Consider the following 23,610-nt stretch of genomic DNA (forward strand, 5'->3'; position numbering starts at 1 on the left):
ATGCACCCCCACCTCCAGCCTCAGCAGCACTATCTTCTCCAGCTTTGCCTAAAGGAAAGTCCTATATTATATAACCAACAATGACCTTCCCTCAGTGTCCACCCTGAATTAATGCTAAGCAGGCTCCTGGAGGTGGGATAGGAAGCATGATTTTAAAAAAGACCTAAAGTACATCACTAAAGAACTTAATAATATTCATTCATTCATTCATTCATTCAAGAAGTCTGGGGCTAAATTTTAAGGGTATAATGGTGGATGGAGAAGGCTGAGTTGATCAATGTGGCCCACTGAGTGAAGACTCTAGGTTTAAAATGGAGCTTGTACAGTTTTTTGGGTTTTTTTTAAGTGCCAGAAGTTTGTCCAAAAGTTTGTTTGGTTTGTCAGCTGAAGTATTTGTCAAAAGATGGCCCACTGAAAAAGAACTAGAGAGGCCTGATATCCCTTGGCCTAGGGTTGACCAAGAGATTTCAATGTTCAGGGGAATTGGAATGCTGAAGCAGATGCACTGTAAAGCCCAGTCCTCCACAGCGAGAGTGTCCAGGAAGCAAGCCCTTCACCAATGCTCTAAGATGTGAAACACTGAGGAACACAGCACATCTGAAGAACTCTGTCATCTGTGCCAGATCTTCTGGGTCAGAGACACTGCTGCTCACTGGATGGATTAAATGTAATGGGTCTAACTGTGCCCTAGGATAGTGTCTTAGTTTGGGTTTTCATTGCTGTAGAGAGACACCATGACCAAGGTAACTCTCATAATAAAGGCAAACATTTAATTGGAGCTGGCTTACAGTTTCAGAGGTTCAGTCCATTATTATGATGGCAAGAAGAATAGCAGCGAGCACACAGACATGGTGCTAGAGGGGCGAGAGTTCTACATCTTTATTTGAAGGCAGCCAGGAGGAGACTAGATTACACTGGGCAGAGTTTAAATATAGGAGACATTAAAGTCTGCTCCACAGTGACACGCTTCCTCCAACAAGGCCTCGCCTACTCCATCCAGCAAGTCCACACCTCCTAATAGTGCCAATCCCTCTGAACCAAGCATTCCAACACACAAATCTGTAAGAGCCAAACCTATTACAACCACCACAGGTAGCAGGGACCAGGCAAGCAGCACTGAATTGCCAAAGGCATGTGAGCCCAGCTCCATGACGAGCAGTATGGGCAAAACCATGCCATAGTGGTTCAATTCATAATGGGCAGCACAGGCAATAAGTACAATGGCCTGACATGTAGGGACCTTTGGTACTGACTAACCAATCACAGTGTTTCTGGTAACAATATAGGTAAGAAAACTAATACATTTATATTGATCTGTATAAACAGAAAAACACAAAACTAGAAGTGAAAGAAAGGCTACATTGGATCATAGCAATAGGAAATACAGGAATGTCAACCAATTTCCAGACTTGAGCCAGTTTATAGACCCAGAACCTCTTAAAAGAAAGGAAGGCCAGGTCCCTTTGAGCAAGGGCCTTGCTAAATACTGAAGAGTTTTACTGTAAGCAATTCTCCCACTCCTCTAAAGGAGACTCAGAGGAACATAAACAAAGTAAAAGTGGGCTCCCTGAGATACCAGCTTCTTGCTTCAGGAGACATTTTGGGAAAGGCAGGAAGACATGAGTAGTGGGTATCTAAACAAAGCCAATAGGAGGAAGGGAAGGATGAAGGGACCCTATAAAATATCCACATCAGGGGGTTGGGGATTTAGCTCAGTGGTACAGCGCTTGCCTAGCAAACACAAGGCCCTGGGTTCGGTCCCCAGCTCCGAAAAAAAAAAGAAAGAAAAAAAATATCCACATCAGCCTCAGTTTATCTTCAGACTACTCCCATTCGGAAGAAATAACAATACTACTACTTTCTCTCTCTCTAGCTTGGTCTTTCATCTTTCCCAGACAGACATTCAGTTACTTGTCCACGCCAGGGACTAACTTGGTGATCCTGAGACCAGCATACCCTTTACAGCTTACCTAAGGGACCAACGTCTCGTCACTAGGGTAAATGTTGAAGGAAATAATCAGACATACCAAAGTCTATTAGGTATTACTTTTAGAAGACCAAAAAGAACACTGTGGCCCTACAGTCTAGATAAGTGCTGAAGAGAATCAGGTAATCTTCACTGCTTGCAACAATGTTGTGACAGTGGGACAGTGGTCCCTAAACTCATCCAGAGTTTATTTCTCCAGCTTGTAATGTAAAACCTGGATAGACATAGTTACAAGTTGGCAGAATCCCCACAGAAGGAACAAAACAGAACCCACTTAATAATAAAGAAATAAATTAAGTAAAAATACTTAAATGTTTTTAAAAAGAAAATTTCTCACTTGTACTGATATTTCAACATATACAGGCATCTGGTTTTTACAAATATGAAAGTCTTAAAGTCATTCTAAAAATAAAGCATAGCTTACTTTTTTTAAAGATTTATTTATTTTATGTATGTGGTTACACTGTAGCTATCTTCAGACTCACTAGAAGAGGGCATCAGATCCCATCACAGATGGTTGCAAGCCACCATGGGGTACTGGGAATTGGGGTACAGGACCTCTGGAAGAGCAGTCAGCGCTCTTAACCACTTGCTGAGACTCCATGCTCCAGCTTCATGCTTACTTTTTTTTCTTTAAACACTGGGTCTCATTACATAACACTGGTAGGAAATGTGCTGTATAGACCAGGTTGTTGTCAAACGCACTAGAGACCCACCTGCCTCTGTCTCTTGAGTACTGGTGTTGAGGCCTACACTTGTACATCCAGTAACACCTCGACTTACCAGGAGTCACGCCTCCATATATCACTCATACATTAAGTTAAATAATCTGTTTACTTTCTAAGAGAGTCTGGCTGAGGACACAAATGAAGTTTAAAAATAGCCTTTAATGGGGCTGGAGACATGGCTCAGGAACAGAGTTAGGGTCCCCGAAACCCACATGAAAGCTAGGCATGGCCAGCCCTGTGGAGAGTGGAGACAGGTGGATCTAGGACCTAGCCAAAACTAAAGCTCCAGGTTCAGTGAGAGACCATGCCTCAAAAACGAAAAGAGTCTGACTCAGTGGTATAGGCCTTTATCTCAGCACTCGGGAGGCAGAGGCTGGTGAGTCTGAGTCCAGCCTGGTCTACAGAATGAGTTCCATCACAGCCAAAGCTATGCAGAGAGACCATGTGTGGCTCACAGATGTGAATGCATGGTCTTCAGGGAGTGGCATCATTTGAAAGGATTAGGAGGTGTGGCCTTGATGGAGGTACTGTGTCCCTGAGGGTGGGCTCTGAGGTTTCAAAGCCCAAGCTAGGCCCAGTGGCCCTCTCTTCCTGTTGCCTTTGGATACAGAAGTAGAAATCGTAGCTACTTTTCTAACACTATGTCTTCCTATGCGCTACCATGCTTCCCATCGTGACAATAATGAACTAATTAATTATTGGACTAATTTACCTGTGAAACTGTAAGCAAGCTCCAATTAAATGCTATCTTTTATACAAGTTATAGTGATCATGGTCTCTTCAGAGCAATGGAACTGATTAAAACAACACCTGTCTCAATATAATTAAAAATAAACAATAAAGCCACAAAACACCAACCTCCACATACACGGGCACAAGCAACCTATACACATATATACATATACACATATGTCCACACATACATACATACATACAAATACGCACACATGCACACACCTATATACACCTATCCACAGATACACACACATACATGTACACATGCACACAGACATATACACACATGTCCATAGATACACATATATACACACACATCCACACAGATACACAGTCCACACATACACACGTGCACACACACACATTGTTCTCTAGCCATTATTTTGTAAGTCAGATGAAGTCACTTTCACCTCACCCAGCTATTCCTTTTTTGATTTATTTTGTGTACATGGGTACCTTGCCTGTATGTGTGTCGTGCCCAGGAGGCCAGAAGAGGGCACTGGATTCTCTAGAGCTGCAGATACCAATTGGTTGTAAGCCGCCATGACGGTGCTGGGAACTGAACGTGAGTCCTTTGGATGAACAGCACATGTCTTAACTGCTAAAGCATCTTTTAAGCCTGATACAAAATTATTCCTATGGTTCAAAAGAGGTCATTTTTCAAATTTACATCAAAGTATCCTGTGGTGCCAAAGATGTAACTCAGTTGAATGAAGCTATGGGTTTGATCCCAGCTCTATATGGTGGCCCATGCCTGTAACCCCAGCAGTTGGGAAGCAGAGGCAGGAAAACCAGAGGTTCAAGGGCATCATCTTTAGCTACAGAGCAAGCTCAAGTACAGTCTGGGGTAATGAGACCTTTCTCTAGAGAGGAAAATCAGTGAATGACAAAGGCTGAGTTAGTTTTATACTTTGTTTTCTCTTTTTTAAAATTATGTTCGTTCATATTTTGTGTGTGTGTGTGTGTGTGTGTTGTGTGTTGTGCACACAACATACACACAGTGGAAACCAAAAGAGAGTATCAGTCGCCCTGGAAGTGAATTACAGGCAGTTGTGAAGCACCTGGTGTGAGTACTGGGAACCAAACCTATGTCCTCTGCAGGTCAGCAAGAGCTGTGAAACTACAGTCATCCTTCAGCTTGGCCCTTCTCGTTTTACACAGCCTCACTCTGTAATCGGCCAGACTTGGCTGGCCTCAAATTCACAGTAATCCTCCTGCTCCAGTCTCCCAAAAGATGGGACTTTAGGCATGAATCACTATGGCTGGCTCAATTGGGAATTTTTATCTTTTTAAAGATTTTTAAAAAGATTTTATTTTTTATATGTATGAGTGTTCAACATTATCTCTTCAATAGTTCATGTACTTGGTGATGCTGTCAAAGTTTTATTTTTTCAATAAGCTTTTAAAAAATATTTTTTTAAAAAGCCGTGATTTGTTTTGCTTTCAAGATTTATTTATTTAATTATTTGAGTACACTCTCTTCAGACACCCCAGAAAAGGGCATCAGATCCTATTACAGATGGTTGTGAGCCACCATGTGGTTGCTGGGAATTGAACTCAGGACCTCTGGAAGAGCAGTCAGAGCTCTTAACCACTGAGCCATCTCTCCAGCCCTAAAAAATATTTTTGATTATAAAATAATTACAACATGTCCTCTCTCCCTTCTCTTTCCTCCTTCCAATCCTCCCACATACCCCTGTCCTTACTGACTTTCAATCTGTGGCCTCTTTTCATCACTGGTTATCATATTCATGCGTGTGTGTGTGTGTGTGTGTGTGTGTGTGTGTGTGTGTGATGTAATATATATGTGTGTAATATATGTGTGTTAATATGAGTGTAATGTAATATATATGTGTGCGTGTAAAATGTAATATATACATATATGAAGACTACATACAAATTCACACACATGCACACAGCTATATGAAGACTCCTTCCCTGGCTCCCAGCATGCCTTGCCCTTCCTCTAGTTTTCTGTCTAGGATTGAGGCTTCTGAGCTTTTCCTCTTCCGTATGACCATCTGTGTCATACGTTTTCAGGTCATGTTTCCACAGCCATATTGGTACACAGCCTCACAACTAACACCTCTTTCCGTGGGCTCTTACAATCCTTATGTCCCTTCCACAATGTTCCCTGAGCCCCGGGTGCCGGACTTGTGCTGTAGATGTTCGGGTTGGGAATAAAGCTTTTTTTTTTTTTGGGGGGGGGTTCTTTTTTTTCGGAGCTGGGGACCGAACCCAGGGCCTTGCGCTTCCTAGGCAAGCGCTCTACCACTGAGCTAAATCCCCAGCCCCGGGAATAAAGCTTTTCTGTTTGTTTTGTTGTTACTGTTTTAAAGACCAGTCTCCATATGTAGGCCAGGCTGTCCTCAAACCTGCACAGAACCTCCTACCCCTGAATCCCAGGTATAGGGATTAAAGGTATGTGCCACCATACTCACAAGCAATAAAGCTTTTTTATCTTATTTTTTATGGTTTTTTTTAATGGTTGGTTGGTTTTCGGTTTGAGGATTTGGTTTCATTTTGGTTTGGTTTTGGTTTTGGTGGTGGTGCTTATTGGTGGTTGGTTGGTTAGTTGGTTGGTGGTTGGTTAGTTGCTTGGTGGTTGGTTGCTTGGTGGTTGGTTAGTTGCTTGGTGGTTGGTTAGTTGCTTGGTGGTTGGTTGGTGGTTGGTTGGTTGGTGGTTGGTTGGTTGGTTAGTTGGTTGGTTAGTTGATGAATAGTTAGTTGGTGGTTGGTTGGTTAGTTGGTTGGTGGTTGGTTAGTTGGTTGGTTGTTTCTGAGACATGGCTATTCTGGAACTCTCTATGTAGACCATGTTAGCCTTAATTAAACTCATGAAGACCTGCCTGCCTCTACCTCCCGAATGCTGAGATTAAAGGTGTATCCCACCGTGCCAGGCTTCCTCATATTTTTTAAGAGATTACTCACTGAACCCAAAGGCCACTGGTTTGGATGGGCTAGCTGGCCAGTGAGAACCAGGGATCCACCTACCTCCACCACCTCCCAATTCCCAGTTCTAGGGTTACAGGTCTATGCCACCTGTCCAGCCTCTGGTGGGAGCCACGGATGGAGCTCAAGCCCCTCTGCCTAAATAGAAAACACTTTACCCACTGAGCCATTCCCCAACCCCTAAAGACAATTTTTTTAAGAAAATTTATAAAACAACACATCCAGAGATTGCACCCCTTTACTTATCCATTTTTTTCCTCCAGACTCAATCTCACCTCTAAGGGTCCTTTCTTATGCTTGAATTCTCTATTTACTGAAAGACCCTATTGAAGCAAAATCAATTAAATGAAATTCAAAGACATGAAGGGAGAAAATCCATTATCAAACAATTGTTGTATTGGTGAAGAAAAAAAAGAGGAGGAGGAGGAAGAAGAAGAAGAGGGGAGGAAGAGGAGGAGGAGGAAGAAGAGGAGGAAGGGAGGAAGAGGATGAAGAGGAGGAAGAGGAAGAAGAGGAGGAAGAGGAGGAAGGGGAGGAAGAGGAGGAAGGAGGAAGAGGAAGAAGAGGAGGAAGAGGAGGAAGAAGAATACAAAAGAGCAACTGCCAACTTCCCTGAATAAATAATAATCCAGATTTGCGAGATGGAAACGTCAAGATTGAGGAAGAGATGACTCAGTGGTTCGCAGAACTAGCTGCTCTTGCAGAGGGCCAGGGTTCAGCTCTCAGCACCCACTTCGTGGCTCATAACCAGATGTAACTCCAGATGGGCGCCATAGTCCTTTCCACCTCTGCTATATACATCTATGTAAACAAATACTCATTTAAATAAAAATGTTTTTAAAGTTTTTTAACAAAACAAAATCCTGGAAGACTAATGTTCTCAAATGAAGATAAGGAAAAAGTACATTTTTAAAATTCAGATATAATTTTATGTTATTGCTCTCTAGCAGGTGCAAGCGCTTCTCTCTCTCTCACTCTGTGTGTGTGTGTGTGTGTGTGTGTGTGTGTGTGTGTGTGTGTGTGTCTTTGTGTTGTGCACCTGGGGGAAGGTCAAAGGACAACTTGCCAGAGTCCATTCTACCCTACTGTGTGAGTCCCAGGAATCCAACTCAGGTCCCCAAGCATGGCGGCAGACACCTTTACACACTGAGACATCTCCCTCCCTGACCCTCAGAATTAATTTTAATCGCGCCAGGATATACAGAGCTGATCCTTTATACTAATCAACACATGCCTTGTTTTTTTCACTAAAACGCACTGGGAATGTCACATTATAAATAGTGACAAAAGTTAACCAGGGTGCTGAGAAAAATCATACAAAGATATTTTATCTCAAAAGACACCACAAGTGAACCCCAGGGTCATTCAGTCCTACAAACATATATCGAACATCTACTACACTAGACACCAGGAGGGGGAAGTTGTCTGCTTATGGGATGATTTACAGCTCTCCAAACTTCCCCCAGTCACAACTTTGAAGGCTTGCTAAAAATTCAAATTTTCCTTCTCTGCCTTGGCAAACCACTTATTGCATGGGTCTCTTGGTGCAGTGTGTGGCTCCAGATTATTACTTATACTCCAGCTAGTTAGTGGCTTGAAAACACACCACAGAGTAGAGGGAGAAAGGCTGCACTACTCCAGCCAAGAAAAGTCCATTTTGCTCAACATCCCTCACTCTGAGAGACACACCCAAACACTTGGAAGCCCAGGTGGACCTAAAGCTCTCCAGGACCTGTAGGTGGTGAGATACCAACAACCTTGCTGCCTTCTAGGAACGAAAAGCCCACTCCCTAGGAACCACACTTGGGGTGGTGACCCCGAGCCTCCCTGCAGCTGCGTGCTACAGCCCCGGTGGGCTCGGGTACCCCCGCCCCGCGCCCCAGCCCCGTCCCGCTCCGAGGGGGCGGGGTCGAGGAAGGGGAGGTGCGGGACCTTAGGTGTCCACTGCATTCCAGGCACACAGCCGTGGAAACTGAGGCAGGCAGGCTGATGATACACAGGGTCTGCCTAATGCTTCGCTGCGGGGCTCGAACCCTGACGAGGCGGGGGCCTCCGCCTGCAGAACATCGTCGGCCGCCGAGGCCCGGCCCGGCTCGCACCGACAGAGTTTCACAAAGAAAGTCTCCCGGCCCGCGCCCCGCTCACACTCACCGGCGCCGGCGGAGACTCGGGCTCCCGCCGCCTGCGGCTCCGCGCCGAGGCCGGCTCGGGCGCCAGAGGAGGCGGCTGTTCCATCCCCGCGGGGCCCGTCGGCGTCTGCCTAGAGCTAACGGTCCCGCCAGCTAGGCGCGCGCACCGCTCTCGCGCGCCATGTTCCTGCCGTGCCGCGCGCCGCCGAGCGCCCCCGCCCTCAACGCGCACGCACGCGCGCGCCGAGCCAGCTCGCACCGCGCAAGTGCGTTCCCGGCCTGAGCCCTCCCGGAGCGGGTCGCTAGCTGTTCCGGGCTCTGCGCGGCCGCCCGCCGCACTGCGGACCACCCGGAGGGCACCACGCGGAGCCGGGGCGCGTAAAGACGCACCAGTGTAGGTGACTCGGCGAACGCTGGCCTCCACGGCCCGCGTCAGCGCTCTCCCTTGTCTAGCTAGGATAGAATCTTCAGAAGCCCAACTCCTGCATCCAAGGATTTGAGTCTTCGGTGGGTGGCTCTCTGGAGGCCGGATCTTGTGTTTCAAGCAGTTAAGAACCGAGGGATCCCTGGAAAAGGTGCATCGCCTTGTCTCCCTAAAAACTATGAACTTGGAGCTGGAGAGATGGCTCAGCGGTTAAGAGCACTGGTTGCTCTTCCAGAGAACCAAGGTTCAGTTCCCAGCACCCATATGATAGCAAACAACTATTTGCAACTCCAGTTCGAGGGAGTCTGACACCCTCAAACAGATATGTATGCAAACAAAACACCAATGCACATAAAATTAAAATAAGTTTGTAAAAAGCTATGTATGAGTTTATGTCGGGAGATGGTGGTACACTCTTTTAACCCCGGCACTTGGAAGACAGAGGAATACACACAGAGAAACTTGTCTCGAAAAAACAAAACAACAAACAAAAAACATGAACTTGTCAGGAAGTCAAAAGAGCCTTGATTTTTTCAGTGTTCAGCTTGTGCATGTAATAAACCTGGCGTGGCCTGGACTTTTTCTTGGGGGTGATTGACATTGGCCAATAATGCATGCCTAGAGGCCTAAGAGATGGCTCAGTAGCTAAGAATACCAGCTGCTTTCCCAGAGGACCAGAGTTCAATTCCCAGGATCCACATGGCAACTCAACAACTGTCTGTAATCCCAGTTCCAAGATAACCAGACACCGTCACACATAAACACATACGAAAAAACACCAGAGCACATTAAAAAGTAATAACCAATAATGTGTGCACAATGCCTGGCACGGCCCTCCCAGCTGGAAGGTATAATTCCTGCTCTATCCTTCAAAAGTCAAAGGGGGGGGGGGTCAGTTTTCAAACTCTGTATAATTATCAGGGCAGAGTTCACCCAACCATTCTTCCCAAATCTCTCTGCCACAAACCTCTCTAAAAATACAAAAGCTAGGAGAAAAACAAGAACAGAGAACATTTCCCCTACTGCTAAAGAACCTCTTGGAAACTTTTCCCCCACTTTGTAGATGTGGATGACCTGGAACTTGATGTGTAGACCAGACTGGCCTCAAACTACCTCATAGCATGCACCACTGCCCAGTTTACTCTTGCAATCTTTCTATACTTGTTTGCTCCTCTCATCTTTACCGGGTACAAGTGACACAAACATAACCTAGTAAACAAAAAAAAAAACAAAAAACAAAAAAAAAAAAAATTCCTGATCATATAACTGGGTCCTGAACATTCCTGATCACATAAGAGTCCTGGGATGGCGTCTCTCACCTTCAACCATAGCTGTGCCTTGGATCTTGTCTACCTGAACCAACGCCTTGAGTCTTCGGTCTGATTCTTATGCAGTTCTTTCCACAGAGGTACCCATCTACAGAAGAAATCGGATTCCCAGTGTCCGGTCCAAAATAAAGGGGGGTCAAAGGGCTCTTCCTGTTGCCTATTAGCATATCAAAGTGCATCCTGGCCCCTAGGCTCTCTTGGTTTAACAATTACCTGGGCTCTTCTTGGCTCTTCTCATAACGCCCCCCTACCCTAAACTTCTCCAGCTCAGGGACTTCCCTTCCCCTAGCTTCACATTCCTACAGAACCCTGCCACACAGTCTTGGCATCCTCTCCTTTGTCTTCCTTACCTTCATTGCATTAAATATTCAAGCCAAATGAGTTCCCATTTGCCCCTCTGCACTGGGCCAGCTGAACTTCAGCCTCCCAAGAGAAACTACCAAGAGACATTCACAGAACAGCTGTTGGCCCTTGGACGTCCTCTCCTGGTAAAGAGTTTCTAAAGCATAGTGCTCAACACATAGCTTGGCCAATAAGCTACAATGTGGGCTGTCGTCAATTAGCAAAGTTACAGTGAGTCAGAAGCAAACAAACAGAAGTTGCTATTAGAATTGCACTACGGGTATTCCTGTGAACTTCCAAAACAAATTCCACCTTTTAGGAGGTAAGGTGCAGGACACTAACAATGTTTCGGTTTCTACATATCAAAGGACTGTTAAAACAGCCAGCCCTAGGTAGGTAAGAAGCCTTTGTTACTTTTGGCAGTTCAGGGTTCTTAGAGACGTAAACAGTCCTAAAGACACCTGGCTTAAGAGCCTGCTACTTTTGCTGAGAATGTGGGTTCAGATCCCAGATAACTCACAATTATCTGTACTCCAGTTCCAGAAGCCCCAGTGCCTTCTTCCCTGTACACACAAGCAGGCATACTCATAAAAATAAAGATAAATCTTAAAAAAAATTTTTAAGGGGTTGGGGATTTAGCTCAGTTCAGTCCTCAGCTCCAAAAAAAAACAAAAAACAAAAACAAACAAACAAGCAAAAAATTTTAAACTAGGAGGTGGCAGCTTACCCCTTTAATCCCAGCACCTGGGAGCCAGAGGCAGTTTGGATCTCTGAGTTCCAGGCCAGCCTGATCCACAGAGTGAGTTCAAGGACAGCCAAGGCTACACAGAGAAATGCTATCTTGAAAAAAAAATTTTTTTAGATGTGATTCTTTGTCTCTTATGATTCTGTTGGTGTGAGTCAACATCCCTTAGTATGACTTAATTAACTAGAGACAAAATACATTCATTTACAGTCAGAAAGACCTATACTGACTCCTTTCTTCTTCCCCTTCTTTCCTCCTCCTCCTCCTAATTTTATGTGGATGGGTGTTTTTGTATATACATATCTATGTACCACTTGCATGCAGAGTACCCACAGAAGCCAGAGGGTGTTGAGGCTCTAGAACTCCCAGCCAACCATGGAGCTACCAGGGGAGCTCATACACCATACACTCTGTTGTGTATTACTGGAATTATTAAATGCATTTTTTATTGAAAATACCTCAAACTTAAGATGAGTTCAACTTAAGATGGAGTTACAGTTTGTTCGTTTTGGTTTAGGTTTTGGTTTATAGATTCAGGGTTTCTCAGTCCTGTCTGTACTGGATCTTGCTCTGTACACAAGGCTGGTCTCAAACTCAGATCCACCTGCAGCTGCCTCCCAAGTGCTAGGATTAAAGGCATGTGCCACCACAGTGCGGCTAAGTTAGTTTTGAGCCACCATATGTTTGTTGGGAACTGAACTCAGGTCCTCTTGGAAGAGCAGCCACTGCCTATTTTGTTTTTTTTTTTAACTTTTTTTGTTTGTTTGTTTCACATCATGCACCTGTACCCCGATTCCACTCATCTCCCCATCCCTTCATATCCACCCTCTTCCCTTGCAACTTCCCTACAAAAGAAAAACATCACATGCGCACACACGCACGCACGCACACGCACACACACCATGGAAAGCATCTTGTTATAGACACTGTGGTGTGTCATGGTATGTCCCACACATCTTTACTTGCAAACAATCATTGCACTGAGTCACTGGTCTGGTTTGAGGTCTCTTGGTTCTGCTACACTATCAATTCTGGATTCTCATGGGACTCCTCTCAGTTATCCTGTTGTTGGCCTAGATCATGAAAATCCTGTAGCTTTGGATCTGCAGGACCAGCCCTTTCACATGCTTCAATTGTTCATAGGTGAGTTAGATTTTGGAGTGAACCAACTCCGAGCCCTGGGTCTGGGTGGTAGCTGAGATGGTTAGCCTGCCAATTCTCTCATATCTGCACCACCAGGAAAGCTCTCCAGCACTGCTCCTGGCTACCCCACCCTATACTGCCACTGGCTGTGAGGGGCAGGGTCAGCTCTCCTACTCTCATTCCCTCAGGGATGGCTGTTAACAGGTGCAAGGTCACTCACTCTCCAAAGTGCTGCCTCCTCTCCTGACCTAGGGCCAGCTCTCCTGTCTGTCTCAGGTGTTGAAGGATGGAGGAGGGCATCTCCCCTGCACCCACGCCCCCTCCTGGCAGTAGGGGTCAGCTCATCTATGTCCCACCACCACAAGGGTCAGCTCTGTGCTGCCCCCGCAAGGTGGAAGGCCTACTCCTGATTGCTGCAGCCAGTGAGGGGTAGGACCAGCTCTGCACAGCCACTGGACATCTATGAGGTCTCATGAGGCAGCCCAGACCAGGGAAGTTTGCATGGTCTATAGTGGTAATAGGAGCCAAGAAATCAACAGGCCCCTGCTACTACATGATCACAGACTCAGACATAGCTCTCAGCGGCAGCAAAGCAACCAAAGCAACCAATAGAGAGATGTCTCTAACTCCTACCTTACTTCTCTACATGCCTAACACAAGGATGGTTGGAGGACCTAATTTAAGGAAGCCCTCTATCACCTGCCTAAAAATTGGGGGGAATTAATATCTGGATTTAATGTAGCCCCAAGAGTTCAGAGACGAGCATAATCTCTTTGTCTCGTCTATTTTTAAAGCGAAAGTCTCACTATAGAGCTCAGGCTGCCCTCAAACTCCATGTCTTACTATTTCCGCTTCCTAAGGTCTGGGATGGATTATAGGAGTGTGAGAACTCATTGGACCTAAAGGATATGAATTTCACATGGGTTGCTTGGCAACCGGCCACTACAAAGCACCCAACATCACCATGTTCTTTTCTTTCTAAGGGACTGAGTCCGTGGTGTGTGTGTGTGTGTGTGTGTTTGGGAGGGGGGAAAGGGGAGGGAGAGTTTTGAGAGAAAAAGGGAAAGAAAAAGAGAGAAGAGACAGAGACAGAGAGACAGAGAGAGAGACTCTGTGTGTGTGTGTGTGTGTGTGTGTGTGTGTGTGTGTGTGTGTGTGTACCCCCTGAAATTTGCTCTTAAAGACCAGGCAGGCCTTAAAGTCAACTCAAACATTCTCCTGCCCCTGCCTCCTGAGAGCTAAGATTAAAGGAATGGATCACCGGGGTTGGGGATTTAGCTCAGTGGTAGAGCGCTTGCCTAGCAAGGGCAAGGCCCTGGGTTCGGTCCCCAGCTCCAAAAAAAAAAAAAAAAAAGGTATGGATCACCACGGCCGGTGGGACTTAGACCTTCTAAGGGACCTTTAGAATTTGTATTCAGACAGATGACCCTAAAACCAGAGTGACATCCTGAGAAGGTGGACTGGCACTCTGAGGATCCAGAGGAAAAGCCACTACCACTACTGATACTGTTTGAGGATATTCTCTTTAATATCTATATGTGTCTGCATACACACACGTGTGTAGGTGACCAGAGAGGCCAGGGGAACGTATCGGATCCAGAAATGTAGTTACAGGGGTGATGGGAACTGAACTCCAGTTCTCTATAAGACTGTTCTTAATCACTGAACCAGCTCTCAACACAATGCCAACATTTCTTCTTAAAAAAAAAGAAAGAAAGAAAGAAGTGCAGGTCATGAAACATAAGCCCAGAGGCCATTTTTAATTGTGCATCAGTGATGGAAAAGCAGTTGTCCCCATCATTAAAATATAGACTGTATTTAAAAAAAAAAACATATAGCCTTTAAAAACAAAAGACTTGGGGTTGGGGATTTGGCTCAGTGGTAGAGCGCTTGCCTAGCAAGCGCAAGGCCCTGGGTTTGGTCCCCAGCTCCGAAAAAAAAGAAAAAAAAAAAAACAAAAGACTTCAAGGTGGAGAAGATGATGGCAGTGTGGAGAAGACGATGGCAGTGTGGAAGGAAGCACATTTCTTTCATGTCCAACGCTCACAACACAGCCTTACACACGGCCAGGCGCTTCGAGCTCTCCGCGTCCTCCGCCTCCAGTTCCAGGGGCCGCTTTTGACCGGAAGTCTGGAAATAAAGCAAAAGCAGAGGTGTTCAAGAGAAAAGCACAGCTTCTATCTAAGCTCCTCATAGTTCCGTAAACTGAGGGCATTTCATGGGAATTACGTTGTCATGACAACTGAGTCCTCCTAACACACCTCTGGAATAAAGATGCTAATCTACTCTCCCTGGTGATTTCCAACCACTAATGGATGTACAGCCACTTTAAAAGAAAAAGCCTTACAGTGACACAAAAGCAAGTTCAATTCGGATCTTTCCCCTGTCTAGCAAAATTCTGGGTGAGGCATGATGTAGGGCAGCAGCAGCTCCCAGCACCCACAGGGTTAGGGTTGCTAGGGAGCTCACTCTATTGTGCTACACCAGCTGGAATTATTAAATGGCCTTTTTATTTAAAATGCCTCCAACCTGGGATGAGTTCCTCAGGGTACAATGCCACTGTAGGCCAAAGAATAACTTATAGCTACTTATAGTTTTCCTATTCATAAAATCAAGAAAGAACAGTGAGGAAAAAGGAGCAAGATCACTGACCAAAACAGGACAGGAGTAAACAGACTCGTCTATACTTGCAATCAGGAAATCGCCACAATCAAGTAAACTTTTACACGCTAACAATGGAAGCTTAAAACAGAAACCATCACAGACTATTTGCCCAAGTTTTACATTTTCCAAAGATTTAAATTCGTGCCTCTAACAGGATCTTACATCTCGCCATGCCGAGGATCTTGAGATCGGCAAGCCTTATCTAATGTTCCAACTCATTCAACACATCCTGCGTTATTAAATCTTCCAGGGTTGCAAGAACATACCAAAACAAAACAGAAACACTGGCTCGACCTGGAGGGCTTGCCTGAGCAGCCTGAGGCCCCAGGTTCAATCCCAAGTACAGCCAGCCGGTAAAAATGACCTACTGCCCTATACTATGCAAACAAGCTGGCCTACAACTCCCAATCCTCCTGCCTGTGTTGAGACTCAGTGCCCTGTCTCAGCCTTCTAAGAGCTGACATTATATGTATGTGGCACCAAGCCCGACATTAAACCTTTTTTTTAAAAAGGTTGAGCACCTGCCTCTCCACAGAAAGTTCAACTTAATTCCACAATTCAGTAGCATCAACAGAATACCTGGGCAGGAGCCAGAGGGAGGGGCACCAAGTTCTTTTCCTGCACCAGCAGATCCTGAAACTTCTTCTTCATGTGCTCATCCTGTGAAGAAATCAGAGGGCACAGATGGGCTGCACATGAGGAAGCTCCCAGAGTGACAGGTAAACGCCCAAGGCTGTCTTCCTGACAGAAAACCTCATACTTTTGCTGAAGTTTCCTAATGAAGGGACATGGGCACTCACTCTGCTTTCTCGCCACTCCCTACACCAAACTCAAGGGCCATGAGCTCTTCATTAACCAGAGAACCAGACCCCACTATGGTTCAGAACCAGCAGTGTGCTGTAGGGATCAGGAGCCCAGAACACAAGGTAGACACTGTGCCACCCTGAGTCCTCACAGAAGCAGATTCCTCCCTCCCTGACACAAACGAGTCAATTATGCAGGCCATCCGAACAGCTAGTCCAGCAAGTAAGAAGCAAGTTGACAGAAGAGCCATAGCCTACAAAACCTCAGGCCCACATCTCGGGGGTGAGATGGCAATAAACAGGACCAAACACTGTAGGTATTCTGGGCTATCGGAGGGAGAGGTGGAGCAGGGGAGGTATAAACAAGGAGAAATCTTCTCGAATGCACAAAAAAAAAAAAAAAAAAAAAAAAAGCTCCCACTTCCCTCGAGGCAAAATCCCAGGGGGTTCAAGCACCAGCAGGCAGAAAGCTCTGAGAGGCAGCCTGGCATTGAGTTTTCAGAAACATAAAACATCTAGGAAGAGCCTAGAGAGAGATGCTCAGAGGGAAGAGTAAGGACCACTCTTGCAGAAGACCCGAATCTGGTTTACAGCACCCAAATCAAGCACCTGTAATCCCAGTAACAGGGGATCTCGGCCCTCTCCTGGACTGCTCAGGAACTGCACTCACACACACACATACCCACACATGGCCTCACTATACAACCCTGGCTGTCCTGAATCACAGAGTTTTGCCTGCATCTCCATCTTCCTAAGTGCTGGGATTAAAGAAAGCACGACTATGACCAGAAAAGATAAATCTTAAAAAAAAAGACTGCACACACCTTTAATCACAGCACACAGGAGGCTCGAGGAGGTGAATTTTTCTGTCTGAAGCCATTCCTCATCTACACTATGTCAACTTGACTCAAGCTAGGAAGGCTCGTCTTGGAAAGGAACAGCCTCCATCAGATTAGCCAATGGGCATATATGTTGGGGGCATTTTCTTGATTAATGATTGAGGCAGGAGGACAAAAACGCCCACTGTGGGTGGTGCCATTCCTAGGCTGGTGGTCCTAGGTTATATAAGGAAGCAAGTCATGGAAAGCATGCCAGTAAGTACCATTCTACAGTTTCTGCTTCAGGATCTGGCCTTTGGTTTCCTCCTATCCTGACTTCCCTCAGTGAGGGACTCTGATGTGTAAGTATAAAATGAAATAAACTCTCTCCTCTTTAAAGGGCTTACTCCATGTTTACCACAGTCACACAGAAACCAAACTAGGACAAGAATTGTGTCCGCAGCATACAGATATCTCAAGACCCTGTGTACTTTCTCTCCATATCTTTCTACTTCTACCAGAGCATCCAGGAAGAAAGATTTCCAACACCTACCTCCTTGTCTTACTGGTTACTCTGAGCGGCCCACAGAGCGCCTGTCTGGACAGCACCAAGCTCATATACACATTCATGTGTATTGCTTTGCTTTGTAGATCATGGTGCCTAACAGTGTTTCAAACATAAACTTGTTAACTGTGCTCTAAAGGGATGAATGTGTGAATAAAACCAACATGGAACGCCTCTATGAATTAGGTAAACACTGCAAGTCCTGTGAGCTCAGTGCTTGGCCTCTAATGATGTGTTGCTGGAGGATGTGGAACCTTGAGAGCAAAGGACACTGGGAAGAAGGAAATTTTGGACCTCCTCCTCTTCCTTCTTTAAAAATCTTGTGTGTACTCAGCTTGGCACACACATACACACACACACACATGCACACGCACACGCACACAAGTAAAATTAAAACAAGTCTTCCCAGGACTTCCCAGCATGTTTGTAGCATGTGGAAGTCAGAGGTCAACCTTGGGTGTCGATCCCTGACTTCCATCTCGTTTTAAGAAAAGAGTCTCTTGCTACTCACCACCACACACAGTCAAGCTAACTGGCTATGAGCTGCAGGGGAGTCGGCACCCACAATCTCTCTCAGCTCCTCGCATTTGCAGGAAAAGTAATTTATCCACTGAGCCAAATCCCTGGAGCCTCTTCCTTTGCTTTCCCATATCTAGCATGGACTAGCCTCTCCCACAAACGTAAACAAAATAAACCTTTTCCAAGTTGATTTATCGAGGTGTGTCACAGCTAACAGAAATCTAATAAGCACAAGCGTCCTTCTTCTGGACACTGGTGGGGCCATTCATGGCCTGCGGCTATCTGCATCCATTCACAAGCCAGAAGACCTGTGGCCATCTGCATCAACAGGTCAACAGGAATATGAAAACGCATCTCAACACGAGTCCAAGTAGCAAGATTTCTGTAAATCCGTGAGAAGTCTACATCCAAAACTACTGAGTTACAACGCCCCTCAAAAGCAAGCAGGCAGGATTCTTCTATTTTATCAAAGTTGAGGAGGGCTCGTGAAGGACATCCACCAGCTAGATATAGCTCAGGACAAGGCAGAGAGAAGGGAGAGAAGGAGTCACAGTCCCACAAACCAGGAGACAGTTCCCTGAACCCAAGCTTATCATTCTTAGCAGCCGCTCAGAGAGCCCTCCTGCACCCTCACCCTTCTCACCCAGTGCCCACAATGCTTTTCCAAGCAAAACGTAGACAAGGAGTGTCTTCCCTCCGGGTTGGAGCAGAGCAGAGCTTCAGATTTAATTACTTGAGAATAACGGATTTTTTTTTTTTTTAAGACAAGAAGTCTAAGCAAAATGGGCTACACTGACTCATACATCTTGGGCAAACACACACCCTGTTGCTAGGCCTGACTGACCAGCCCATTCTTTTCTTCCCCCAAAGCTAACACAGAAAGCCAACACAGTGTGTCTGCCTCCCCTTGGATCCCAGAAGCTGCCCTATTAAGGGATGTGAAAAGAGCCTTAGAGTGGGCTTCTCTTTTCATCAAAGTTAAATCCCCACACGCAAAGACACCTTTGTTTCCAAACTCCTTGTCTCCAAGGCCCTTGCTGCTTTCAGATCTGTGTGGTCTAGTAAACATTAAATCATCTGACAGATTTCTTCTAGGAGGAGAATCATGTTTCCAGGGTAATAACCGAAACACATAGATCTATCCCCTTACCCCTCCCCCTCCCCCTCCTTAAAAATATTTTATTGCAGTCTTTCATTTATCTTAGGTGTGTGTGTGGAATCAGAGGATAACTCTACTATGTGACTTCTGGGGATCAAACCAGGGTTGTCAGATTTTGTGCTGGACTGGTGAGGAGACATTCCCTCAGGTCCAGCTGCACTCCTTCTTTTAATGATTTGCTGTTCTTGACCTGAGCTACTCTGACCAAAAATGTAGGTATGGAAGGTTCTCCGCATCTACCAGAGAAGCTGCTCTTGTTAATTAATTCCAAGTCAATGATTAATCTCCCAACGTTATAGACGCTCTTACACTGGCAGCAGGCTTTGAATGAGCTTGGCACAAAAATCTCAAAGCAACAGGGATGTGTGCACACAGACGTCTTGTACACAGGCGACAGCCTGTGCTATGGACATGCTTGCTCACTGGAAACCAAGAATGAGACCCTTTAAAACATAGCCACCTGGGGTTGGGGGTTTAGCTCAGTGGTAGAGCCAAGAGTCCTATGGAAAGAGACACCCAAAACACACACACCCATGTTCATTCACCCTCTCTCCTCCCATTCCCCCATCTCCCTCCCTTCCTTCTGTTCCCTCTTCCACATGTGTGTGCACTGGTTAGAGACAATTGTACGCTCACTTTACCTACCACCTGATTGAAAACACTTACATAGTAAACCCAACAACGCAGAGACTGTGTGGGACCCTCAGCCTAACCTCATTTAAGCGGTGTGGGGCTCCCCTGAAGTTTAGCCAGAAAGAAACTGCCTCGTACCCACCTGAAGCCAAGGATGACTTAAGGCTTCCTCTGTGGTAAGCCTGGCCTTTGGATCCACAACCAGTAGTTTCTTGACAAGGTCCAGAGCTGAAGTAAAGTAGCAAGAGAATTGAGGAAATCATAATAAAAAGAATAAATACATTCCACCTGTGTTATTAAACTCCTCCAGAACTGCAGACCACCAGTCAGAGGAGAGAGCAGCATGAAACCAGCTGGTCTGGCGGAGAGATCCCTCCAAGCACCCTCCCTCCCCGAATACAGAAGATTGGGACCTTAAGAATGAGGACGCACCCCATCTCTCCCTGCTCGGACACCAGAACCTTCCCTGTTCCTTTTCTTGCTCAAGTTCAGCCAAATGTAAACTAAACTTCTAACCAGTTCTGAGATGCTCACAATGTACCAGAAACTCTTAGTCCGGTTGCTTGATGGTAAGAGACCAGAGAGGGGTTCCCTATAAGCAATTAAATCCTTACCTCACAAGCGAGCAACAACCAGAGGCTGGCTTATATGCTGCATACTGCAGCAATATTCTCCCTTGAATCCCTGATATTAAATACAATCACCTAGGTTACATCATTAGACACTTGGTCTTAAGCACCTTTTCTCCTGGGGAGTTGCAAGGTTGTACGTTTGAACAGTAAAATACAGATAACCGATGGCCTTGAGCTTTTCACATTCTATTTACGTTTGTTATTAGAAGCCGTTTTGCACTCTTGAATGGGTAGCAGGCCTTGAAACCTTTACGTCAGGGCTATTGATCATTTGTTTACAAATTGAGAAAACGGAGACTCGAAAACATGAAATAACTTGCCCAAGGGCACACAACTGACGAGTAGCAGACCTAGGACTTCCGCTCAGGCTCTGAAGCTCAGGTTCTTAACCATGTCCTCTTCCTGTCAAGTGGTGCAAAGCAACAGAATGACCAGATGGGAGAAAACCAGCAGTCTGAGGAGACGCTCCCACCAACAGGACACCCACACGTCAGTTAAACCAGACGCCTGTAACCCTTTCGTATCCATACCCTTCTCTGAGACATCTGTCCAGACTTCCGGAATAAGGTTGTACTTTCCACTGGTGATCTGATCCTTCAGTGACACTTGGGTCTTATGCTCAGAGAAAGGTGGATACCCACTTAGGCTTAATGTTGGTAGAGAAAGAAAGGAAAAAAAGTCAAGTGGCATTCTTAGTGGCATTGGATACACAGGCTTCTTCTCAGCGCTGAGAAAAATCAGCTTTTCTTAAGTCAACGATCCAAAAAAAAAAAAAAATGACCTGAGTCAAACAGAAGCTCTCTACCAGGACGAAGGTACAGTTTCGTCCAACCTCATCCAACCAGACTGTGAAACCATGAGAATGCCTCCTACCAGATGAAAAGAATGACTCCTAGGCTCCAGCAGTCGACGGCCCGGCTGTACCCAGCAGTCCCGTTGGAGATAAGGACCTCAGGAGCCAGATAAGTGGGCGTACCACATAGAGTCCTCATCAGGGAGGTCTCCCCCAAGATCTTGGACTGTCCAAAATCAGTGATCTAAAATTATGAACAAAACAAATGAAATCCAAACATCATACCCATCGTCCCAAGAGACACACACAGAAACTATATTATCTGTCACACAGACGCCCGCCATTGTTAACCCAAAATGCAAAATTTCATGTCTTTGCAAAGTAGTTTTGCTTAAAAGAAAAAAATTCCTGGGACTAGGAACCTGAGAACCAATTTACCTATGGTCATTATAACCTTACAAAAACTGCATCACCCTGCCACAAACACTAATTAGGACACTAATATTTATGCACACAAGACTCTTAAATTTCTCAACACTATGGAACCTCTGGAGAGCTTAGGGGGGAAAGAAATGCACCGGGTTTTTTGTTTGTTTGTTTGTTTTTGGTTTTTTTGGTCTTGTGACTATTACAGAAGATTCTAAACTGAAGGAAAAAAGGCAGGGTCCATGCCTCAATGATCCATTTAGACTCTCTCCCTCCCTCTGAACACAGAAGTGGCTTCTATGCTCTGGAGTTCAGTGACTGCTCAGATGGGTGGAATACTGGGCCATCTCAACAAAAAATGGTAAGATTGGGAAGTGAGATTCTCAACCTTGATATTCCTTTTTTTTTTTTTTTAATGTGAGAAACTAAAAGGCAGTTTGAACAGAAATATACAGCAGTGGCCACAGAGAGGGTCAAGCGTTGTCACCTTGATAAGACAGTCCTCTTCCTGAGATGACAGAAGAACATTCTCTGGCTTTAGGTCCCGATGTATGATCCCATTTTCATGAAGGTACTGTACAAAAACAGGCAGGACTGTTGGTTTATACGCACACATGTAAGGAGACACAGTTGCCAAGAACTAACTCCTAGCCTGGGCGATATTAAACTGTATGACGCACCAGCATCCTCAAAATCAGAGCTGGAGCAGGCGTAGGCACTTATGATACGCCTGTGTTTCATAATTCCAGAGAACAAAAATCCCCTCACAGACAGACACGGTATCTATTTCAATAAGCATTTAAATAAATGATAACATATCATAGGAACTCCATCAAAATTTTGTTATTCAATCCCTTTCCACCAAACCTGACAACCTCAAGCCCCAGAAAACACACAACGGAAGGAGAACAGACTTCTCCTGGTTTTTCTCTAACACACACACACACACACACACACTTTCACACACATAAAATCTCTTACACACACATAGTCTCTGACACATACACACGCTCACACATACACTTTCACACATACATACACACTCTCATATACATACTCTCACACACACACTCACACACATTTTCTCACACACACTCACACACACATAATCACTCATTCTGTCTCTCTCTCTCTCTCTTTCACACACACACACACACACACACACACACACAAACACGGCAGAAAGCTGGAGATACAGAACTAGCCTAGCAAGAATTATGCTCGGGGCTGGGGATTTAGCTCAGTGGTAGAGCGCTTACCTAGGAAGCACAAGGCCCTGGGTTCAGTCCCCAGCTCCGAAAAAAAGAACCAAAAAAAAAAAAAAAAAGAATTATGCTCAACCCAAACATCAAAAATAACCAATAACTAAACTACTAATCTATTCCTAGGAACAAAGACTAGCTTTAGTACTTTAAAATTCTCTTGTTGGGGGGTTGGGGATTTAGCTCAGTGGTAGAGCGCTTGCCTAGCAAGCTTCAAGGCCCCAGGTTTGGTCCCCAGCTCTGGAAAAAAAAGAAAAAAAAAAAAATTCTCTTGTTGGAAATAGAATGCAAAAATCAAACCGGAGAAAATATCAATTCTTCAGGAATAAAAAAACGCCCTGCACCGACAGATCTGTGCATAGTTCATTGTTGTTAGTCAGTACACAGGGAAATAATAAACCGACAAGGAATCAAATCCTGTGCACATGACAGCCGTCATTAAAAGTGAACTGTGGGCTGGAGAGATGGCTCGGAAGGTAAGAGCACTGACTGCTCTGAGTTCAAATCCCAGCAACCACATGGTGGCTCACAACCATCTGTAATGGGATCCGATGCCCTCTTCTGGTGTGTCTGAGGACAGTGACAGTGTACTCATATAAATAAAATAAATAAATAAAATATTTTTTTTTAAAAAAGGTGAACCAAGTATGGCAGTGCATGCCTGTGAAGATAAGAGTAGGTAGACCAAATGTCAAAGCCAAGTTGACTACAGAGTAAAGGTAAGGTCAGCCTATGCTATCTGAGACCCTATCGCAAAAACAAACAAACAGAAGCACACAAAGGCTATGGGTAAATACTTCAAACCAAGTCACTGCCACAATGG

General features: G+C 45.3%; 2 protein-coding genes across 9 annotated transcripts in view; both read right to left on the reverse strand.

Moving 5' to 3' along the window:
* Ttc28 (tetratricopeptide repeat domain 28) overlaps positions 1–8,862 on the reverse strand; it is a 440,646-nt gene extending 431,784 nt beyond the window's left edge. For all 3 annotated transcript variants that reach the window (XM_063271797.1, XM_063271796.1, XM_006249584.5), the window contains exon 1: positions 8,554–8,862. In XM_063271797.1, the coding sequence (XP_063127867.1) occupies positions 8,554–8,637 (84 nt within the window). In that variant the 5' untranslated portion in view covers positions 8,638–8,862. The remainder of the gene's footprint in view (positions 1–8,553) is intronic.
* Positions 8,863–14,238: 5,376 nt separating this feature from the next.
* The window catches only part of Chek2 (checkpoint kinase 2), a 32,322-nt gene continuing 22,950 nt past the window's right edge, over positions 14,239–23,610 (reverse strand). For 4 of the 6 annotated variants that reach the window (XM_006249519.4, XM_006249521.5, XM_006249518.5 and 1 more), the window contains 6 exons: positions 22,013–22,099; positions 21,180–21,343; positions 20,837–20,952; positions 19,817–19,902; positions 15,757–15,837; positions 14,239–14,643 (listed from right to left, as the gene is read on the reverse strand). In XM_006249519.4, coding sequence (XP_006249581.1) covers positions 14,557–14,643; positions 15,757–15,837; positions 19,817–19,902; positions 20,837–20,952; positions 21,180–21,343; positions 22,013–22,099 — 621 coding nt within the window. In that variant the 3' untranslated portion in view covers positions 14,239–14,556. The remainder of the gene's footprint in view (positions 14,644–15,756; positions 15,838–19,816; positions 19,903–20,836; positions 20,953–21,179; positions 21,344–22,012; positions 22,100–23,610) is intronic. The other 2 variants (NM_053677.1, XM_063270986.1) reach the window with 2 other exon arrangements.

Source organism: Rattus norvegicus, chromosome 12 (genome assembly GCF_036323735.1).
Source record: "Rattus norvegicus strain BN/NHsdMcwi chromosome 12, GRCr8, whole genome shotgun sequence".
NCBI classification, from domain to species: domain Eukaryota; kingdom Metazoa; phylum Chordata; class Mammalia; order Rodentia; family Muridae; genus Rattus; species Rattus norvegicus.